This window comes from Oncorhynchus nerka, linkage group LG16 (assembly GCF_034236695.1).
Source record: "Oncorhynchus nerka isolate Pitt River linkage group LG16, Oner_Uvic_2.0, whole genome shotgun sequence".
Classification (NCBI taxonomy): domain Eukaryota; kingdom Metazoa; phylum Chordata; class Actinopteri; order Salmoniformes; family Salmonidae; genus Oncorhynchus; species Oncorhynchus nerka.
The window spans coordinates 49,097,166-49,121,101 of record NC_088411.1 but is presented as its reverse complement, the minus strand read 5'-3'; the positions used below and the strand labels follow the sequence as shown (position 1 = coordinate 49,121,101).

Below are 23,936 nucleotides of genomic sequence, written 5' to 3'. Positions count from 1 at the left end.
CCCTCAGACCCTATAGCCAGCTAGAACACAGCTCCACTCCCTCAGACCCTATAGTCAGCTACAACACAGCTCCACTTATAGCCAGCTAGAACACAGCTCCACTCCCTCAGACCCTATAGTCAGCTAGAACACAGCTCCACTCCCTCAGACCCTATAGCCAGCTACAACACAGCTCCACTCCCTCAGACCCTATAGCCAGCTAGAACACAGCTCCACTCCCTCAGACCCTATAGTCAGCTACAACACAGCTCCACTCCCTCAGACCCTATAGTCAGCTACAACACAGCTCCACTCCCTCAGACCCTATAGCCAGCTACAACACAGCTCCACTCCCTCAGACCCTATAGCCAGCAACAACACAGCTCCACTCCCTCAGACCCTATAGCCAGCAAGAACACAGCTCCACTCCCTCAGACCCTATAGTCAGCTACAACACAGCTCCACTCCCTCAGACCCTATAGTCAGCTAGAACACAGCTCCACTCCTTCAGACCCTATAGCCAGCTACAACACAGCTCCACTCCCAGACCCTCAGACCCTATAGCTGACTAGAACACAGCTCCACTCCCTCAGACCCTATAGCCAGCTACAACACAGCTCCACTCCCTCAGACCCTATAGCCCACTACAACACAGCTCCACTCCCTCAGACCCTATAGCAGCTAGAACACAGCTCCACTCCCTCAGACCCTATAGTCAGCTGACAACACAGATCCACTCCCTCAGACCCTATAGCTGCTCACAGCTCCACCCCTCAGACCCTGTCAGCTACAACACAGCTCCACTTATAGCCAGCAGACCACAGCTCCACTCTCAGACCCTATAGCTGACTACAACACAGCTCCACTCCCTCAGACCCTATAGCCAGCTACAACACAGCTCCACTCCCTCAGACCCTATAGCCAGCTACAACACAGCTCCACTCCCTCAGACCCTATAGTCAGCTACAACACAGATCCACTCCCTCAGACCCTATAGCCAGCTACAACACAGCTCCACTCCCTCAGACCCTATAGCCAGCTAGAACACAGCTCCACTCCCTCAGACCCTATAGTCAGCTACAACACAGCTCCACTCCCTCAGACCCTATAGTCAGCTACAACACAGCTCCACTCCCTCAGACCCTATAGTCAGCTACAACACAGCTCCACTCCCTAAGACCCTATAGCCAGCTAGAACACAGCTCCACTCCCTCAGACCCTATAGTCAGCTAGAACACAGCTCCACTCCCTCAGACCCTATAGTCAGCTAGAACACAGCTCCACTCCCTCAGACCCTATAACCAGCTACAACACAGCTCCACTCCCTCAGACCCTATAGCCAGCTACAACACAGCTCCACTCCCTCAGACCCTATAGTCAGCTAGAACACAGCTCCACTCCCTCAGACCCTATAGCCAGCTAGAACACAGCTCCACTCCCTCAGACCCTATAGTCAGCTACAACACAGCTCCACTTATAGCCAGCTAGAACACAGCTCCACTCCCTCAGACCCTATAGTCAGCTAGAACACAGCTCCACTCCCTCAGACCCTATAGCCAGCTACAACACAGCTCCACTCCCTCAGACCCTATAGCCAGCTACAACACAGCTCCACTCCCTCAGACCCTATAGTCAGCTACAACACAGCTCCACTTATAGTCAGCTACAACACAGCTCCACTTATAGTCAGCTAGAACACAGCTCCACTCCCTCAGACCCTATTGCCAGCTAGAACACAGCTCCACTCCCTCAGACCCTATAGTCAGCTACAACACAGCTCCACTCCCTCAGACCCTATAGTCAGCTAGAACACAGCTCCACTCCCTCAGACCCTATAGTCAGCTACAACACAGCTCCACTTATAGTCAGCTACAACACAGCTCCACTTATAGTCAGCTACAACACAGCTCCACTCCCTCAGACCCTATAGTCAGCTACAACACAGCTCCACTCCCTCAGACCATATAGCCAGCTAGAACACAGCTCCACTCCCTCAGACCCTAGCTGTCTACCTATAGCTGACTAGAACACAGATCCACTCCCTCAGACCCTAGCTGTCTACCTATAGCTGACTACAACACAGCTCCACTCCCTCAGACCCTAGCTGTCTACCTATAGCTGACTAAAACACAGCTCCACTCCCTCAGACCCTATAGCTGACTACAACACAGCTCCACTCCCTCAGACCCTATAGCTGACTACAACACAGATCCACTCCCTCAGACCCTATAGCTGACTACAACACAGATCCACTCCCTCAGACCCTAGCTGTCTACCTATAGCTGACTACAACACAGATCCACTCCCTCAGACCCTAGCTGTCTACCTATAGCTGACTACAACACAGCTCCACTCCCTCAGACCCTAGCTGTCTACCTATAGCTGACTACAACACAGCTCCACTCCCTCAGACCCTATAGTCAGCTACAACACAGCTCCACTCCCTCAGACCCTATAGTCAGCTAGAACACAGATCCACTCCCTGAGACCCTATAGTCAGCTACAACACAGCTCCACTCCCTCAGACCCTATAGTCAGCTACAACACAGCTCCACTTATAGTCAGCTAGAACACAGCTCCACTCCCTCAGACCCTAGCTGTCTACCTATAGCTGACTACAACACAGCTCCACTTATAGTCAGCTACAACACAGCTCCACTCCCTCAGACCCTATAGCTGACTACAACACAGCTCCACTCCCTCAGACCCTAGCTGTCTACCTATAGCTGACTACAACACAGCTCCACTCCCTCAGACCCTAGCTGTCTACCTATAGCTGACTACAACACAGCTCCACTCCCTCAGACCCTAGCTGTCTACCTATAGCTGACTACAACACAGCTCCACTCCCTCAGACCCTATAGCCAGCTACAACACAGCTCCACTCCCTCAGACCCTAGCTGTCTACCTATAGCTGACTACAACACAGCTCCACTCCCTCAGACCCTATAGCTGACTACAACACAGCTCCACTCCCTCAGACCCTATAGTCAGCTACAACACAGCTCCACTCCCTCAGACCCTATAGCCAGCTACAACACAGCTCCACTCCCTCAGACCCTATAGTCAGCTACAACACAGCTCCACTCCCTCAGACCCTATAGTCAGCTAGAACACAGCTCCACTCCCTCAGACCCTAGCTGTCTACCTATAGCTGACTACAACACAGCTCCACTCCCTCAGACCCTAGCTGTCTACCTATAGCTGACTACAACACAGCTCCACTCCCTCAGACCCTAGCTGTCTACCTATAGCTGACTACAACACAACTCCACTCCCTCAGACCCTATAGTCAGCTAGAACACAGCTCCACTTATAGTCAGCTAGAACACAGCTCCACTTATAGTCAGCTACAACACAGCTCCACTTATAGTCAGCTACAACACAGCTCCACTCCCTCAGACCCTAGCTGTCTACCTATAGCTGACTACAACACAGCTCCACTCCCTCAGACCCTATAGTCAGCTACAACACAGCTCCACTCCCTCAGACCCTAGCTGTCTACCTATAGCTGACTACAACACAGCTCCACTCACTCAGACCCTAGCTGTCTACCTATAGCTGACTACAACACAGCTCCACTCCCTCAGACCCTATAGTCAGCTACAACACAGCTCCACTCCCTCAGACCCTATAGCCAGCTAGAACACAGCTCCACTCCCTCAGACCCTATAGCAAGCTACAACACAGCTCCACTCCCTCAGACCCTAGCTGTCTACCTATAGCTGACTATAAGTGGAGCTGTGTTCTAGCTGACTATAAGTGGAGCTGTGTTCTAGCTGACTATAAGTGGAGCTGTGTTCTAGCTGACTATAAGTGGAGCTGTGTTCTAGCTGACTATAAGTGGAGCTGTGTTCTAGCTGACTATAAGTGGAGCTGTGTTCTAGCTGACTACAACACAGCTCCACTCCCTCAGACCCTAGCTGTCTACCTATAGCTGACTACAACACAGCTCCACTCCCTCAGACCCTATAGCTGACTACAACACAGCTCCACTCCCTCAGACCCTATAGCTGACTACAACACAGATCCACTCCCTCAGACCCTAGCTGTCTACCTATAGCTGACTACAACACAGATCCACTCCCTCAGACCCTAGCTGTCTACCTATAGCTGACTACAACACAGCTCCACTCCCTCAGACCCTAGCTGTCTACCTATAGCTGACTACAACACAGCTCCACTCCCTCAGACCCTAGCTGTCTACCTATAGCTGACTACAACACAGCTCCACTCCCTCAGACCCTATAGTCAGCTACAACACAGCTCCACTCCCTCAGACCCTAGCTGTCTACCTATAGCTGACTACAACACAGCTCCACTCACTCAGACCCTAGCTGTCTACCTATAGCTGACTACAACACAGCTCCACTCCCTCAGACCCTATAGTCAGCTACAACACAGCTCCACTCCCTCAGACCCTATAGCCAGCTAGAACACAGCTCCACTCCCTCAGACCCTATAGCCAGCTACAACACAGCTCCACTCCCTCAGACCCTAGCTGTCTACCTATAGCTGACTATAAGTGGAGCTGTGTTCTAGCTGACTATAAGTGGAGCTGTGTTCTAGCTGACTATAAGTGGAGCTGTGTTCTAGCTGACTATAAGTGGAGCTGTGTTCTAGCTGACTATAAGTGGAGCTGTGTTCTAGCTGACTATAAGTGGAGCTGTGTTCTAGCTGACTACAACACAGCTCCACTCCCTCAGACCCTAGCTGTCTACCTATAGCTGACTACAACACAGCTCCACTCCCTCAGACCCTATAGCTGACTACAACACAGCTCCACTCCCTCAGACCCTATAGCTGACTACAACACAGCTCCACTCCCTCAGACCCTATAGCTGACTACAACACAGATCCACTCCCTCAGACCCTAGCTGTCTACCTATAGCTGACTACAACACAGATCCACTCCCTCAGACCCTAGCTGTCTACCTATAGCTGACTACAACACAGCTCCACTCCCTCAGACCCTAGCTGTCTACCTATAGCTGACTACAACACAGCTCCACTCCCTCAGACCCTAGCTGTCTACCTATAGCTGACTACAACACAGCTCCACTCCCTCAGACCCTATAGCTGACTACAACACAGCTCCACTCCCTCAGACCCTATAGCCAGCTACAACACAGCTCCACTCCCTCAGACCCTAGCTGTCTACCTATAGCTGACTACAACACAGCTCCACTCCCTCAGACCCTATAGTCAGCTACAACACAGCTCCACTCCCTCAGACCCTATAGTCAGCTAGAACACAGATCCACTCCCTCAGACCCTATAGTCAGCTACAACACAGCTCCACTCCCTCAGACCCTATAGTCAGCTACAACACAGCTCCACTTATAGTCAGCTAGAACACAGCTCCACTCCCTCAGACCCTAGCTGTCTACCTATAGCTGACTACAACACAGCTCCACTTATAGTCAGCTACAACACAGCTCCACTCCCTCAGACCCTATAGCTGACTACAACACAGCTCCACTCCCTCAGACCCTAGCTGTCTACCTATAGCTGACTACAACACAGCTCCACTCCCTCAGACCCTAGCTGTCTACCTATAGCTGACTACAACACAGCTCCACTCCCTCAGACCCTAGCTGTCTACCTATAGCTGACTACAACACAGCTCCACTCCCTCAGACCCTATAGTCGGCTACAACACAGCTCCACTCCCTCAGACCCTATAGCCAGCTACAACACAGCTCCACTCCCTCAGACCCTATAGTCAGCAACAACACAGCTCCACTCCCTCAGACCCTAGCTGTCTACCTATAGCTGACTACAACACAGCTCCACTCCCTCAGACCCTAGCTGTCTACCTATAGCTGACTACAACACAGCTCCACTCCCTCAGACCCTAGCTGTCTACCTATAGCTGACTACAACACAGCTCCACTCCCTCAGACCCTAGCTGTCTACCTATAGCTGACTACAACACAGCTCCACTCCCTCAGACCCTATAGCTGACTACAACACAGCTCCACTCCCTCAGACCCTATAGTCAGCTACAACACAGCTCCACTCCCTCAGACCCTATAGCCAGCTACAACACAGCTCCACTCCCTCAGACCCTATTGCTGACTACAACACAGCTCCACTCCCTCAGACCCTATAGCTGACTACAACACAGCTCCACTCCCTCAGACCCTATAGCTGACTACAACACAGCTCCACTCCCTCAGACCCTATAGCCAGCTACAACACAGCTCCACTTATAGCCAGCTACAACACAGCTCCACTCCCTCAGACCCTAGCTGTCTACCTATAGCTGACTACAACACAGCTCCACTCCCTCAGACCCTATAGTCAGCTAGAACACAGCTCCACTCCCTCAGACCCTATAGCCAGCTACAACACAGCTCCACTCCCTCAGACCCTATAGTCAGCTAGAACACAGCTCCACTCCCTCAGACCCTATAGCCAGCTACAACACAGCTCCACTCCCTCAGACCCTATAGTCAGCTAGAACACAGCTCCACTCCCTCAGACCCTATAGTCAGCTACAACACAGCTCCACTCCCTCAGACCCTATAGTCAGCTAGAACACAGCTCCACTCCCTCAGACCCTATAGTCTACCTATAGCTGACTACAACACAGCTCCACTCCCTCAGACCCTATAGTCTACCTATAGCTGACTAGAACACAGCTCCACTCCCTCAGACCCTATAGTCTACCTATAGCTGACTAGAACACAGCTCCACTCCCTCAGACCCTATAGTCTACCTATAGCTGACTACAACACAGCTCCACTCCCTCAGACCCTATAGTCAGCTACAACACAGCTCCACTCCCTCAGACCCTATAGCCAGCTACAACACAGCTCCACTCCCTCAGACCCTATAGCCAGCTACAACACAGCTCCACTCCCTCAGACCCTATAGTCAGCTACAACACAGCTCCACTCCCTCAGACCCTATAGCTGACTACAACACAGCTCCACTCTCTCAGACCCTATAGTCTACCTATAGCTGACTACAACACAGCTCCACTCCCTCAGACCCTATAGTCTACCTATAGCTGACTACAACACAGCTCCACTCCCTCAGACCCTATAGTCTACCTATAGCTGACTAGAACACAGCTCCACTCCCTCAGACCCTATAGTCTACCTATAGCTGACTAGAACACAGCTCCACTCCCTCAGACCCTATAGCCAGCTACAACACAGCTCCACTCCCTCAGACCCTATAGTCAGCTAGAACACAGCTCCACTCCCTCAGACCCTATAGCTGACTACAACACAGCTCCACTCCCTCAGACCCTATAGCTGACTACAACACAGCTCCACTCCCTCAGACCCTATAGCTGACTACAACACAGCTCCACTCCCTCAGACCCTATAGTCAGCTACAACACAGCTCCACTCCCTCAGACCCTATAGTCAGCTAGAACACAGCTCCACTCCCTCAGACCCTATAGTCAGCTACAACACAGCTCCACTCCCTCAGACCCTATAGTCAGCTACAACACAGCTCCACTCCCTCAGACCCTATAGCCAGCTAGAACACAGCTCCACTCCCTCAGACCCTATAGTCAGCTACAACACAGCTCCACTCCCTCAGACCCTATAGTCAGCTACAACACAGCTCCACTCCCTCAGACCCTATAGCCAGCTACAACACAGCTCCACTCCCTCAGACCCTATAGTCAGCTACAACACAGCTCCACTCCCTCAGACCCTATAGTCTACCTATAGCTGACTACAACACAGCTCCACTCCCTCAGACCCTATAGTCTACCTATAGCTGACTACAACACAGCTCCACTCCCTCAGACCCTAGCTGTCTACCTATAGTCAGCTACAACACAGCTCCACTCCCTCAGACCCTATAGTCTACCTATAGTCAGCTACAACACAGCTCCACTCCCTCAGACCCTATAGTCTACCTATAGCTGACTACAACACAGCTCCACTCCCTCAGACCCTATAGTCTACCTATAGCTGACTACAACACAGCTCCACTCCCTCAGACCCTATAGTCTACCTATAGCTGACTAGAACACAGCTCCACTCCCTCAGACCCTAGCTGTCTACCTATAGTCAGCTACAACACAGCTCCACTCCCTCAGACCCTATAGTCTACCTATAGTCAGCTACAACACAGCTCCACTCCCTCAGACCCTATAGTCTACCTATAGCTGACTACAACACAGCTCCACTCCTCAGACCCTATAGTCTACCTATAGCTGACTACAACACAGCTCCACTCCCTCAGACCCTATAGTCTACCTATAGCTGACTACAACACAGCTCCACTCCCTCAGACCCTATAGTCTACCTATAGCTGACTACAACACAGCTCCACTCCCTCAGACCCTATAGTCTACCTATAGCTGACTACAACACAGCTCCACTCCCTCAGACCCTATAGTCTACCTATAGCTGACTACAACACAGCTCCACTCCCTCAGACCCTATAGTCTACCTATAGCTGACTACAACACAGCTCCACTCCCTCAGACCCTATAGTCTACCTATAGCTGACTACAACACAGCTCCACTCCCTCAGACCCTATAGTCAGCTAGAACACAGCTCCACTCCCTCAGACCCTATAGCCAGCTACAACACAGCTCCACTCCCTCAGACCCTATAGTCAGCTACAACACAGCTCCAGTCCCTCAGACCCTATAGTCAGCTAGAACACAGCTCCACTCCCTCAGACCCTATAGTCTACCTATAGCTGACAGACCTGGGGATTAAGCTGCACATGATAAAATGCTGTAATGAATCATAAATATCAGGGCAGACATTGAAAATGAGAAGCAGATTCCAGTTATTCCTGGAGAGAAAGGAGGGGAGGAAAGAGCCACTTACTTGCAGTCATCTGGCTCTTTGCAGTGTCCATGTTCTGTACTGCAGCCCTGCCGACAGATAGCTGGAGGAGGAGGAGGGAGAGGGAGGGAAGGAGGGGTGGAGGAGGAGGGAGAGGGAGGGAAGGAGGGGTGGAGGAGGAGGAGGGAGAGGGAGGGAAGGAGGGGTGGAGGAGGAGGGAGAGGGAGGGAGGGGTGGAGGGAGGGAAGGAGTGATGGAGGGAGAGGGAGGGAAGGAGGGGTGGAGGAGGAGGGAAGGAGGGGTGGAGGAGGAGGGAGAGGGAGGGAGGGAAGGAGGGGTGGAGGAGGAGGGAGAGGGAGGGAGGGAAGGAGGGGTGGAGGAGGAGGGAGAGGGAGGGAGGGGTGGAGGAGGAGGGAGAGGGAGGGAAGGAGGGAAGGAGTGATGGAGGGAGAGGGAGGGAAGGAGGGGTGGAGGAGGAGGGAAGGAGGGGTGGAGGAGGAGGGAGAGGGAGGGAGGGAAGGAGTGGTGGAGGAGGAGGGAGGGAGGAGGGAGGGAGGGAAGGAGGGGTGGAGGAGGGGGAGGGAAGGAGGGGTGGAGGAGGGGGAGGGAGGGGGGAGGGGGGTGGAGGAGGGGGAGGGGGAAGGAGGGGGGAGAGGGAGGGAAGGAGGAGGAGGGGGAGGGAGGGAAGGAGGGGTGGAGGAGGAGGAGGGAGAGGGGGAGGGGAGGGAAGGAGGGGTGGAGGAGGGAGGAGGGAGGGAGGGAGGGAGGGAGGGAAGGAGGGGAGGGGGAGGGAGGGGGAGGGAGGAGGGGTGGAGGAGGGAGAGGGAGGGAAGGAGTGGTGGAGTGATGGAAGGAGAGGGAGGAGGAGGGAAGGAGGGGTAGAGGGATAGAGGGAGGAAGAGGAGGAGGGAGAGGGAGGGAAGGAGGGGTAGAGGGATAGAGGGAAGGAGGGGTAGAGGGATAGAGGGAGGAGGAGGGAGAGGGAGGGAGGGAGGGAAGGAGTGATGGAGGGAGAGGGAGAAGGAGGGAAGAAGGGGTAGAGGGATAGAGGGAGGAGGAGGGGTGGAGGAGGAGGGAGAGGGAGGGAAGGAGTGGTGGAGTGATGGAGGGAGAGGGAGGAGGAGGAGGGAGAGGGAGAGAAGGAGTGGTGGAGTGATAGAGGGAGAGGGAGGAGGAGGGAGAGGGAGGGAAGGAGGGATGGAGGAGGGAAGGAGTGGTGGAGTGATGGAGGGAGAGGAGGGAAGGAGGGGTGGAGTGATGGAGGGAGAGGGAGGGGGAGGAGGGAAGGAGGGGTGGAGTGATGGAGGGAGAGGGAGGGGGAGGAGGGAAGGAGGGTTAGAGAGATAGAGGGAGGAGGAGGGAGGAGGAGGGAAGGAGGGGTGGAGGGATAGAGGGAGGAGGAGGGAGAGGGAGGAGGAGGAGGGAGGGAAGGAGGGGTGGGGGGATAGAGGGAGGAGGAGGGAGAGGTGGGAGAGGGAGGAGGAGGGATAGAAGGAGGGGATAGAGGGAGGAGGAGGGAGAGGTGGAAGAGGGAGGAGGAGGGAGGGAGGAGGAGGGAAGGAGGGGTGGAAGGATGAAGGGATGAGGAGGGAGAGTTGGAGAAGGGAAGGTGTTGGAGGGGTGGAGGATGTGGCGTGGGGGTAAGGGACAGGAAGAAATCCTAAATTAGCACAAACGTCAGTAAATACCTGTTGGCAGTATTAAGTGACGTTTGTTGGCAGTTCGGCACCTAATGTCTATTGACAACTGACACACGCAAGTACAAAAGGGAGGAAGTTAATCAGCAACCTGAACATCCATCCTAGTGTTTTCATAGCCTTGTATTCCCCTTTCTCCAACATTGAAATAATCCGTACCATCATCATTCTATAGCCTCCAGGCACACAGACAAACTGTCCATGTTAATCTTCCTCTCTCCGTCTCTCTCCCAGTTTACATGTGTTTTATCCATTTAACCAGAAGAAGAGCATTTTAGGTTAAAACTTTCCAGGAAGGGATCACAAGAGGTCAGCAGGAAGTGATCACAAGAGGTCAGCAGGAAGTGATCACAAGAGGTCAGCAGTAAGCAGTCCGTGTTTACATACGTGTGTTACATTCTAGTCCAGACCAGCCCTCCAGACAGGTCTTGTTCCCGTTGTAGTCGCAGGTGTAGTGCCCGAAGAACTCGTCTCGGGGTCGGCAGAACTTGTTGCACCCGAAGCCGTAGTAGTGCTCGTCACAGCTGACCCGGATCTGATAGTCAAACTGACCAATAGGACCGTTGTGGCTGAGCTTCTGCCACTGATGACTGGGGTTGATCATCCCAGAGTGGGACGCCTTCTCAATCACCTGACCATCACCACCTGACGGGTCATAGATATACAACCAGTTAGAATATATTAGATATAGATATAGAACACGTTAGAATGTATAGCATGGCTGGGGTTGATCATCCCACTGTGGGACGCCTTCTCAATCACCTGACCATCACCACCTAACGGGTCATAGATATACAACCAGTTAGAATATATTAGATATAGATATAGAACACGTTAGAATGTATAGCATGGCTGGGGTTGATCATCCCACTGTGGGACGCCTTCTCAATCACCTGACCATCACCACCTAATGGATCATAGATATACAACCAGTTAGAATATATTAGATATAGAACACGTTAGAATGTATAGCATGGCTGGGGTTGATCATCCCAGAGTGGGACGCCTTCTCAATCACCTGACCATCACCACCTAACGGGTCATAGATATACAACCAGTTAGAATGTATAGCATGGCTGGGGTTGATCATCCCAGAGTGGGACGCCTTCTCAATCACCTGACCATCACCACCTAACGGGTCATAGATATACAACCAGTTAGAATATATTAGATATAGATATAGAACACGTTAGAATGTATAGCATGGCTGGGGTTGATCATCCCACTGTGGGACGCCTTCTCAATCACCTGACCATCACCACCTAACGGGTCATAGATATACAACCAGTTAGAATATATTAGATATAGATATAGAACACGTTAGAATGTATAGCATGGCTGGGGTTGATCATCCCAGAGTGGGACGCCTTCTCAATCACCTGACCATCACCACCTAACGGGTCATAGACATAGAATATATTAGATATAGATATAGAACACGTTAGAATGTATAGCATGGCTGGGGTTGATCATCCCACTGTGGGACGCCTTCTCAATCACCTGACCATCACCACCTAACGGGTCATAGACATAGAATATTATAGATATAGAACACGTTAGAATGTATAGCATGGCTGGGGTTGATCATCCCACTGTGGGACGCCTTCTCAATCACCTGACCATCACCACCTAATGGATCATAGATATACAACCAGTTAGAATATATAGTGAACAGGTTACTGTCCTTATGAGAAAGACAGAATCACTGTTAAAAAGACTGTTAAATGCGTGTAGAGTACCCCAGTATGAGTCATAATACCCAGAAAATATTACCCATGATTACCAGAAAAGAATACCCATAATACCCATCAAATAATACCCATAATACCCACAATACCTAGAAAATAATACCCCTAATACCCATAATACCCATCAAATACCCATAATACCTAGAAAATATTACCCATAATGCCCATAAAATATTACCCATAATACCCATCAAATAATACCCAGAATACCCAGAAAATAATACCCATCAAATAATACCCATCAAATAATACCCAGAAAATAATACCCATAATACCCAGAAAATAATACCCATAATACCCAGAAAATAATACCCATCAAATAATACCCATAATACCCAGAAAATATTACCCATAATACCCATCAAATAATACCCATAATACCCAGAAAATAATACCCATCAAATAATACCCATAATACCCAGAAAATAATACCCATAAAATAATACCCATAATACCCAGAAAATAATACCCTGAAAAGAATACCCATAATACCCATCAACTAATACCCATCAAATAATACCCAGAAAATACCCATCAAATACCCACAATACCCATAAAATATTACCCATAATACCCATCAAATAATACCCATAATAACCATAAAATAATACCCATAAAATAATAGCCATCAAATAATAGCCATAAAATTATACCCATAAAATAATACCCTGAAAATAATGCCCATAATACCCATAAAATACCCATTACATAATGCCCATAATACCCATAAAATAATAGACAATTATACCCAGAATACAACACCCATAAAATAATACCCATGAAATAATACCCATAAAATACCCATAATACCCAGAAAATAATACCCATAATGCCCAATGGGACTCGGGATCTCGTCACGGTATTTGTGTGCATTCCAATTGCCATCAATAAAATGCAGGCTTATGCCTACTCATACCAGACCTTTTATAAACACATTTCATGCAAGTCTACTACACTTTATATGACCGGAGACATTAACAGAATCTGTCCATGCAACTTATGTGAATTGTTAAGAAAATGTTTACTTCTGAACTTATTTAGGCTTGCCATTACAAAGGGGTTAAATAGTTATTGACTAAAGACGTTTCCGCTTGTCATTTTTTATTAATTGGAGAAACAAACATAATTCCAATTTCACATTACGCGGTTTGTAGGCACAAAATCTCAAGTGAATCATTGTAAAATTCAGGCTGTAACATTTCACAGGAAACTCACTGGTGCTTTAAAATAGAAACATCAAATAGACAGAGAGGAAACATCTCGGAGAAAACAGATTGGCTGAATCCCCAATCACCCTAATCCTTCTAGGAGAAAACAGACTGGCTGAATCCCCAATCACCCTAATCCTTCTAGGAGAAAACAGACTGGCTGAATCCCCAATCACCCTAATCCTTCTAGGAGAAAACAGACTGGCTGAATCCCCAATCACCCTATTCCTTCTAGGAGAAAACAGATTGGCTGAATCCCCAATCACCCTATTCCTTCTAGGAGAAAACAGATTTGGGATTCAACCAATCCCCCTCTTCCCTCGCCCCTCCATTTGCACTAGTGTCCCAAAACTGAAAATTACCGAGCTAATTACATCCTCCGATAGCCACTTCGACCAAGCCAGCAAGACTGCAGGCTCCACAGCTAAATGGTATACAAAACACACCAAGACGTAACACTTCAGAAATGAAATGTCAGAGGTTTAGGCCTCAATGTGGAGGCTATATACAGGGGGGTACCGGTACAGAGTCAATGTGGAGGCTATATACAGGGGGGTACCGGTACAGAGTCAATGTGGAGGCTATATACAGGGGGGTACCGGTACAGAGTCAATGTGGAGGCTATATACAGGGGGGTACCGGTACAGAGTCAATGTGGAAGATATATACAGGGGGTACCGGTACACTCCCCCCAGCCTGACTGAGGACCCTCCCACTGCCTGCCTCTCTCCCCCTGACCGGGCACACTCCCACTGACTGCCTGACTGAGGACCCTCCCACTGCCTGCCTCTCTCCCCCTGACCGGGCACCCTCCCAATGCCTGACTGGGGACCCTCCCACTGCCTGACTGGGGACCCTCCCACTGCCTGACTGGGGACCCTCCCACTGCCTGCCTCTCTCCCCCTGACCGGGCACCCTCCCACTGCCTGACTGGGGACCCTCCCACTGCCTGCCTCTCTCCCCCTGACCGGGCACCCTCCCACTGCCTGACCGGGGACCCTCCCACTGCCTGACTGGGGACCCTCCCACTGCCTGACTGGGGACCCTCCCACTGCCTGCCTGGGACCCTCCCACTCTCCCCTCCCCTGACCGGGGACCCTCCCACTGCCTGACTGGGGACCCTCCCACTGCCTGACTGGGGACCCTCCCACTGCCTGACTGGGGACCCTCCCCCTGACTGGGGACCCTCCCACTGCCTGACTGGGGACCCTCCCACTGCCTGACTGGGGACCCTCCCACTGCCTGACTGGGGACCCTCCCACTGCCTGACTGGGGACCCTCCCACTGCCTGCCTCTCTCCCCCTGACCGGGGACCCTCCCACTGCCTGACCGGGGACCCTCCCACTGCCTGACTGGGGACCCTCCCACTGCCTGCCTCTCTCCCCCTGACCGGGGACCCTCCCACTGCCTGACTGGGGACCCTCCCAGTGCCTGACCGGGGACCCTCCCACTGCCTGACCGGGCACCCTCCCACTGCCTGACTGGGCACCCTCCCACTGCCTGACCGGGCACCCTCCCACTGCCTGACCGGGCACCCTCCCACTGCCTGACTGGGGACCCTCCCACTGCCTGACTGGGGACCCTCCCACTGCCTGACTGGGGACCCTCCCACTGCCTGACTGGGGACCCTCCCCCTGACTGGGGACCCTCCCACTGCCTGCCTCTCTCCCCCTGACCGGGGACCCTCCCACTGCCTGACTGGGGACCCTCCCACTACCTGACTGGGGACCCTCCCACTACCTGACTGGGGACCCTCCCACTACCTGACTGGGGACCCTCCCACTGCCTGCCTCTCTCCCCCTGACTGGGGACCCTCCCACTGCCTGACTGGGGACCCTCCCTCCCCCTGACTGGGGACCCTCCCTTCCCCTGACTGGGGACCCTCCCTCCCCCTGACTGGGGACCCTCCCTCCCCCTGACTGGGGACCCTCCCTTCCCCTGACTGGGGACCCTCCCTTCCCCTGACTGGGGACCCTCCCTCCCCCTGACTGGGGACCCTCCCTTCCCCTGACTGGGGACCCTCCCTTCCCCTGACTGGGGACCCTCCCTCCCCCTGACTGGGGACCCTCCCTTCCCCTGACTGGGGACCCTCCCTTCCCCTGACTGGGGACCCTCCCACTTCCTTTTTTTTAAACCTTTATTTAACAAGGCAAGTCAGTTATGAACAAATTCTTATTTTCAATGACGGCCTAGGAACAGTGGGTTAACTGCCTGTTCAGGGGCAGAACGACAGATTTGTACCTTGTCAGCTCCCGGGTTTGAACTTGCAACCTTCCGGTTACTAGTCCAACGCTCTAACCACTAGGATACCCTGCCTCCCCCCCCCCCCCCCCTGACTGGGGACCCTCCCACTGCCTGCCTCCCCCACCCCCCCGACTGGGGACAAAGCCACACTCGCCACAGCCACCAGTAATTACAGAGTGAGACTGACACCAGAAACCACAGTCACATCCAGCCAGGACTCCTGCCAACCAACACTCAGCACTTTCTCCTACTTCACTCACTGTATTCTGTCCTTCTCATACACAGGCCACTCTCCCACACAGACACACTTCTTTGTACACACAGGCTACAAGTCAAGAGCTAAGTCACACACACACACAGAGAGAGAAACATGCATAAAGTCAAGTATTTACACAAGTATCTACAGGGCAAATCCTTGGTAACGGAACTACACAGAGTGTCAGATTTTCACTTTAAAATGTATACACAGACTGACCCAGAGAGAATGTTATATTGTAGTGGTGTAATGTTGTATTGTAGTGGTGTAATGTTGTATTGTAGATTGTATTGTGGTGTAATGTTGTATTGTAGTGGTGTAATGTTATATTGTAGTGGTGTAATGTTGTATTGTAGATATGTAGTGGTGTAATGTTGTATTGTAGTGGTGTAATGTTGTATTGTAGTGGTGTAATGTTATATTGTAGTGGTGTAATGTTGTATTGTAGTGGTGTAATGTTATATTGTAGTGGTGTAATGTTGTATTGTAGTGGTGTAATGTTATATTGTAGTGGTGTAATGTTGTATTGTAGTGGTGTAATGTTGTATTGTAGTGGTGTAATGTTGTATTGTAGTGGTGTAATGTTGTATTGTAGTGGTGTGTAATGTTGTATTGTAGTGGTGTTGTTATATGTAGTGGTGTAATGTTATATTGTAGTGGTGTAATGTTGTATTGTAGTCGTGTAATGTTGTATTGTAGTGGTGTAATGTTGTATTGTAGTGTGTAATGTTGTATTGTAGTGGTGTTGTAATGTTGTTATTGTAGTGGTGTAATGTTGTATTGTAGTGGTGTAATGTTATATGGTGTAATGTTATTGTAGTCGTGTAATGTTGTATTGTAGTGGTGTAATGTTGTCACACACACAATAGTATTGTAGATATGTAGTGGTGTAATGTTGTATTGTAGTGGTGTAATGTTATATTGTAGTGGTGTAATGTTGTATTGTAGATATGTAGTGGTGTAATGTTGTATTGTAGTGGTGTAATGTTGTATTGTAGTGGTGTTGTATTGTAATGTTGTATTGTAGTGGTGTAATGTTATATTGTAGTGGTGTAATGTTATATTGTAATGTGTATTGTAGTAATGTTATATTGTAGTGGTGTAATGTTGTATTGTAGTGGTGTAATGTTGTATTGTAGTGGTGTAATGTTGTATTGTAGTGGTGTAATGTTGTATTGGTAGTAATGTTGTATTGTAGTGGTGTAATGTTGTATTGTAGTGGTGTAATGTTGTATTGTAGTGGTGTAATGTTGTATTGTAGTGGTGTAATGTTGTATTGTAGTGGTGTAATGTTGTATTGTATTGTGTAGTGGTAGTAATGTTGTATTGTAGTGGTGTAATGTTGTATTGTAGTGGTGTAATGTTGTATTGTAGTGGTGTAATGTTGTATTGTAGTGGTGTAATGTTATATTGTAGTGGTGTAATGTTGTATTGTAGTGGTGTAATGTTGTATTGTAGTGGTGTAATGTTGTATTGTAGTGGTGTAATGTTGTATTGTAGTGGTGTAATGTTATATTGTAGTGGTGTAATGTTATATTGTAGTGGTGTAATGTTGTATTGTAGTGGTGTAATGTTGTATTGTAGTGGTGTAGTGTAATGTTGTATTGTAGTGGTGTAATGTTGTATTGTGGTGTAATGTTGTATTGTAGTGGTGTAATGTTGTATTGTAGTGGTGTAATGTTGTATTGTAGTGGTGTAATGTTGTATTGTAGTGGTGTAATGTTGTATTGTAGTGGTGTAATGTTGTATTGTAGTGGTGTAATGTTGTATTGTAGTGGTGTAATGTGGTGTAATGTTGTATTGTAGTGGTGTAATGTTGTAGTAGTGGTGTAATGTTGTATTGTAGTGGTGTAATGTTGTATTGTAGTTGTAATGGTGTATTGTAGTGGTGTAATGTTGTATTGTAGTGGTGTAATGTTGTATTGTAGTGGTGTTGTATTGTAGTGGTGTAATGTTATATTGTAGTGGTGTAATGTTGTATTGTAGTCGTGTAATGTTGTATTGTAGTGGTGTAATGTTGTATTGTAGATATGTATGGTGTAATGTTGTATTGTAGTGTAATGTTGTATTGTATGTTGATGTTGTATTGTATTGTAGTGTTGTATTGTAGTGTAATGTTGTATTGTAGTGGTGTATTGTAGTGGTGTAATGTTGTATTGTAGTGGTGTAATGTTGTGTAATTTGTATTGTAGTGGTGTAATGTTGTATTGTAGTGGTGTAATGTTGTATTGTAGTGGTGTAATGTTGTATTGTATGTTGTATTGTAGTGGTGTAATGTTGTAATGTTGTATTGTAGTGGTGTAATGTTGTATTGTAGTGGTGTAATGTTGTATTGTAGTGGTGTAATGTTGTATTGTAGTGGTGTAATGTTGTATTGTAGTGGTGTAATGTTGTATTGTAGTGGTGTAATGTTGTATTGTAGTGGTGTAATGTTGTATTGTAGTGGTGTAATGTTGTATTGTAGTGGTGTAATGTTGTATTGTAGTGGTTGTAAATGTTGTATTGTAGTGGTGTAATGTTGTATTGTAGTGATGTGTAATGTTAATGTATTGTAGTTGTATTGTAGTGGTGTAATGTTGTATTGTAGATATGTAGTGGTGTGATGTTGTATTGTAGTGGTGTAATGTTGTATTGTAGTGGTGTAATGTTGTATTGTAGTGGTGTAATGTTGTATTGTAGTGGTGTAATGTTGTATTGTAGTGGTGTAATGTTGTATTGTAGTGGTGTAATGTTGTATTGTAGCTGGCCAACACAGGCAACACACCTTCTCTAGCTGGGGTCAGGGGTCATCAGAATGCTGCTAACATAACCTTTCACCTCCAACCAATGAAACCAGCAGGTATCCACCAGAACCACAGCATATCCTAACAGTGACAGACACTTTAAAATGTGGGATTATGATGTTGACACTTTGCTTGTAATGCCAACTAGTGACCTCACAGGATTCAACCCAACACTGTAACGTCTCACACCATTTCCAACTCAGTCAACATGGTGCTACATAACAGTGCCATGATGAAATGTAGACAGGTTGATCTGAAACGTAAACCAACACACAAACACTACTGCACAATCTCATACACTGTACCGTGTTGGGGATTATACCGCGTTGGGGATTATACCCTGTTGGGGATTATACCGTGTTGGGGATTATACCGCGTTGGGGATTATACCGCGTTGGGGATTATTATACCGCGTTGGGGATTATACCGCGTTGGGGATTATACCGCGTTGGGGATTATACCGTGTTGGGGATTATACCCTGTTGGGGATTATACCCTGTTGGGGATTATACCCTGTTGGGGATTATACCCTGTTGGGGATTATACCGCGTTGGGGATTATACCGCGTTGGGGATTATACCGCGTTGGGGATTATACCGCGTAGGGGATTATACCGTGTTGGGGATTATACCGTGTTGGGGATTATACCGTGTTGGGGATTATACCGTGTTGGGGATTATACTTGGGGATTATACCGTGTTTGGGATTATACCGTGTTGGGGATTATACTTGGGGATTATACCGTGTAGGGGATTATACCGTGTTGGGGATTATACCGTGTTGGGGATTATACCGTGTTGGGGATTATACCGTATAGCGGGGTATTTGGAAATTGCCGCGGGATGATTTTGAACACCATTGAAACTTTCTTTGAAACGTTTCAATAAATTGTAATATTTGAAGCTACTTTTTAATTTAATACCTGCAGTCAATTTATGCAATACGTCAGGAGATGAAGCAGACTGCGTTCCTCATTTCAGCCGTCACATTATTTTACAAGTTTTACCGTAGTTCCCCAGAACAGTTGAGCCTGTCACGTGTTGGTTTGTAAATAACAACATGAGAAAAAGGAAGCAGCTGAGCTCAGCTGTGTCTTTGGTTTAACTTGCCAGTAATCTCAGTAACTGGCTGAATTAATAAGGAGACTGGGCGTCATATAGTGTCAGATTCTGCCGTGTTTGAGAAGGGTTTTGGATGAGTAATCAGTACAGCTGCCACTGCCATTTAGATTTACCTCTCCTCTGCCCCTCAGTCTGCTCTTCTCCGAGCAGACAGGCAGGCCGTTTCCCTAGCGACCCCATACAGTGTTCACCATAGGGAACCTATTCAATTCCTAGAGGAGCTATGTCATTAACACTAAAAGTTCCAGAATGGGCTGAAAATGGCGGCCATCTTGGTCAGGGAGAAAAATCCAAACCAGTCTAATTGGAATGACTGGCAGTAGAGGTATTTCCCTCCATAAGGTAAAACCTAGATAATAATATTATTATTCCTTTATGGAGTAAAATAAAAGGAATGTGATATCAGAAGTTGTGAAATAAAATTGTACTATACACTGACCTTAGCTGATAGGCCAGGTAGCAAAAACAGACATATTCCTGCACTGGAGCCAGGTCAGCATCCCCCCCCCCCCCCAACACACCCACAGAGCTACTCACCACTCGTGTCGTTATTAGCGTCCAAGGCTTCCACTATCAACGTGTATGACCTCTGGGAAAGACAAAGAGTTCAGGGTCAACAACCAAACAACATCTGAACATCAGAAAAATATATAAACTCAGCAACAAACAAAAAAGAAACGTCTCTTTTTCAGGACCCTGCCATTCAAAGATAATTTATAAACATCCAAATAACTTCACAGATCTTCATTGTAAAGGGTTTAAACACTGTTTCCCTGCTTGTTCAATTAACCATAAACAATTAATGAACATGCACCTGTGGAACGGTCCTAAGACACTAACAGTTTACAGACGGTAGGCAATTAAGGTCACAGTTATGAAAACTTAGGACACTAAAGAGGCCTTTCTACTGACTCTGAAAAACAGCAAAAGAAAGATGCCCAGGCGTGAACGTGCCTTAGGCATGCTGCAAGGAGGCATGAGGACTGCATATGAGGCCAGGGCAATACATTGCAATGTCCGTACTGTGAGACGCCTAAGACAGCACTACAGGGAGACAGGACGGACAGCTGATCGTCCTCGCAGTGGCAGACCACGTGTAACAACACCTGCACAGGATCGGTACATCAGAACATCACAGCTGCGGGACAGGTACAGGATGGCAACAACAACTGCCCGAGTTACACCAGGAACGCACAATCCCTCCATCAGTGCTCAGACTGTCCATAAGACAGGCTGAGAGATTCTGGACAGAGGGCTTGTAGGCCTGTTGTAAGGCAGGTCCTCACCCGACATCACCGGCAACAGGAGATGCACTGCAGTACTTAATGCCACACCAGATACTGACTGTTACTTTTGATTTTGATCCCCCCCTTTGTTCAGGGACAAATTATTCCATTTCTGTTAGTCACATGTCTGTGGAACTTGTTCAGTTTGTGTCTCAGTTGTTGAATCTTGTTATGTTCATACAAATATTTACCCATGTTAAGTTTGCTTAAAATAAACGCAGTTGACAGTGAGAAGACATTTATTTTTGCTGATATATATATATATACATATATATATATATATAAAACACTGAAAACCTCTAACAGCAACAGTTCAAACGAACAACAACACCATCTGCGATAGTATCTGGTGTCTGTGTGACTGCAAACTATAAAATTAGGATTGAGAATCCTAGAACGGGACTCTTCTTGTGATGGTATGAAGGTCGGCCATTTTGGTCAGGGAGTTGGTCAACCATGGTTTGCCAGCGCTGTGATAAATGATTTTAATCCATTATTTTACATGATCCTATCTGCACTGTTTTAACTAGGCAGACCATTTAAGGAATTATCCCATAAATTGCTGAAATTAACTGCCAATATGCCAACATACCATTCAAACAATGCTGTCAACCCACAGCCAGACACTGGCTGAAAACAGCTGAACAAAAATGAGACAAGTTGATAATACACCAAAATACTGCTATTGTCATATACAGTATATGCACATAATAGCATTTTTCATGAGTATTTCTTGCCAATTGAAAGGGTTTTCCATGCTAGCAGTCGTGCCTGTATGTCAGTCTCACAGTAGCAACGTAACTTGAACTACAACAAGACAATACATTTCAGGCATTCACAGCTTAGATTTTGATACACATTTAGTCTTAAATTTACTGTTAAGTGAACCTTGCATTGTTATACATAGATACAATTTTTGTAAATGATCTCAGGTGGGCTTAAAGTGTACAGTAGCACAAAAAGCACTCCTTCTATAGAGAATGTAAATTGCAATAAATATTGCTCAATACTAACTGTGCATAATATTGTAGTCCATTGTGTATATTTATACCACAAACCACTGGTTTCCTTGTATGTTATGAGGAGACGTTGCTGTTCTGTCTTTTCACCATTAATCACTGTTGCTCCAAATAAGCACGGTATTCTCCTACCACGCACCGGTATGCTCCTACCACGCACCGGTATGCTCCTACCACGCACCGGTATGCTCCTACCACGCACCGGTATGCTCCTACCACGCACCGGTATTCTCCTACCACGCACCGGTATGCTCCTACCACGCACCGGTATGCTCCTACCACGCACCGGTATGCTCCTACCACGCACCGGTATGCTCCTACTACGCACCGGTATGCTCCTACCACGCACCGGTATGCTCCTACCACGCCCGGTATGCTCCTACCACGCACCGGTATGCTCCTACCACGCACCGGTATGCTCCTACCATGCCCGGTATGCTCCTACCACGCACCGGTATTCTCCTACCACGCACCGGTATGCTCCTACCACGCCCAATATGCTCCTACCACGCACCGGTATGCTCCTACCACGCACCGGTATGCTCCTACCACGCACCGGTATGCTCCTACCACGCACCGGTATGCTCCTACCACGCCCGGTATGCTCCTACCACGCCCGGTATGCTCCTACCACGCCCAATATGCTCCTACCACGCCCAATATGCTCCTACCACGCCCGGTATGCTCCTACCACGCCCGGTATGCTCCTACCACGCCCGGTATGCTCCTACCACGCCCGGTATTCTCCTACCACGCACCGGTATGCTCCTACCACGCACCGGTATGCTCCTACCACGCCCGGTATGCTCCTACCACGCCCGGTATGCTCCTACCACGCCCGGTATGCTCCTACCACGCCCAATATGCTCCTACCACGCACCGGTATTCTCCTACCACGCCCAATATGCTCCTACCACGCACCGGTATGCTCCTACCACGCCCGGTATTCTCCTACCACGCCCGGTATGCTCCTACCACGCACCGGTATGCTCCTACCACGCACCGGTATGCTCCTACCACGCCCACTCCTACCACGCCCGTATGCTCCTACCGGTATGCTCCTACCACGCTCCCGGTATGCTCCTACCACGCCCAATATGCTCCTACCACGCCCGGTATGCTCCTACCACGCCCGGTATGCTCCTAACACGCCCGGTATGCTCCTACCACGCCCAATATGCTCCTACCACGCCCAATATGCTCCTACCACGCCCGGTATGCTCCTACCACGCACCGGTATGCTCCTACCACGCACCGGTATGCTCCTACCACGCCCGGTATGCTCCTACCACGCCCGGTATGCTCCTACCACGCCCGGTATTCTCCTACCACGCCCGGTATGCTCCTACCACGCCCGGTATGCTCCTACCACGCCCGGTATGCTCCTACCACGCCCACGCCCGGTATTCTCCTACCACGCCCAACGCCCGGTATGCTCCTACCACGCCCGGTATGCTCCTACCACGCGCACCACGCCCGTATGCTCCTACCACGCACCGGTACCACGCCCGGTATGCTCCTACCACGCCCGGTATGCTCTCCACGCACGGTATGCTCCTACCACGCACCGGTATGCTCTCCACGCCCGGTACCCTACCACGCACCGGTATTCTCCTACCACGCCCGGTATGCTCCTACCACGCATGCCGGTATGCTCCCACGCACCGGTACTCACGCACCGCCCGTATGCTCCTACCACGCACCGGTATGCTCCTACCACGCTCCTACCACGCACCGTATGCTCCTACCACGCCCGGTATGTACCACGCCCAATATGCTCCTACCACGCCCGCTCCTACCACGCCCGGTATGCTCCTACC

The 23,936-nt window shown here is 49.2% G+C and overlaps 1 protein-coding gene across 1 annotated transcript in view; it reads right to left on the bottom strand.

Moving 5' to 3' along the window:
• LOC115121905 (protein jagged-1b-like) overlaps positions 1-23,936 on the bottom strand; it is a 197,082-nt gene that overhangs the window by 154,647 nt on the left and 18,499 nt on the right. Inside the window, exons 3-5 of the mRNA XM_065002719.1 lie at positions 20,349-20,400; positions 10,839-11,096; positions 8,797-8,857 (exon numbers count right to left, since the gene is read on the bottom strand). Coding sequence (XP_064858791.1) covers positions 8,797-8,857; positions 10,839-11,096; positions 20,349-20,400 — 371 coding nt within the window. The remainder of the gene's footprint in view (positions 1-8,796; positions 8,858-10,838; positions 11,097-20,348; positions 20,401-23,936) is intronic.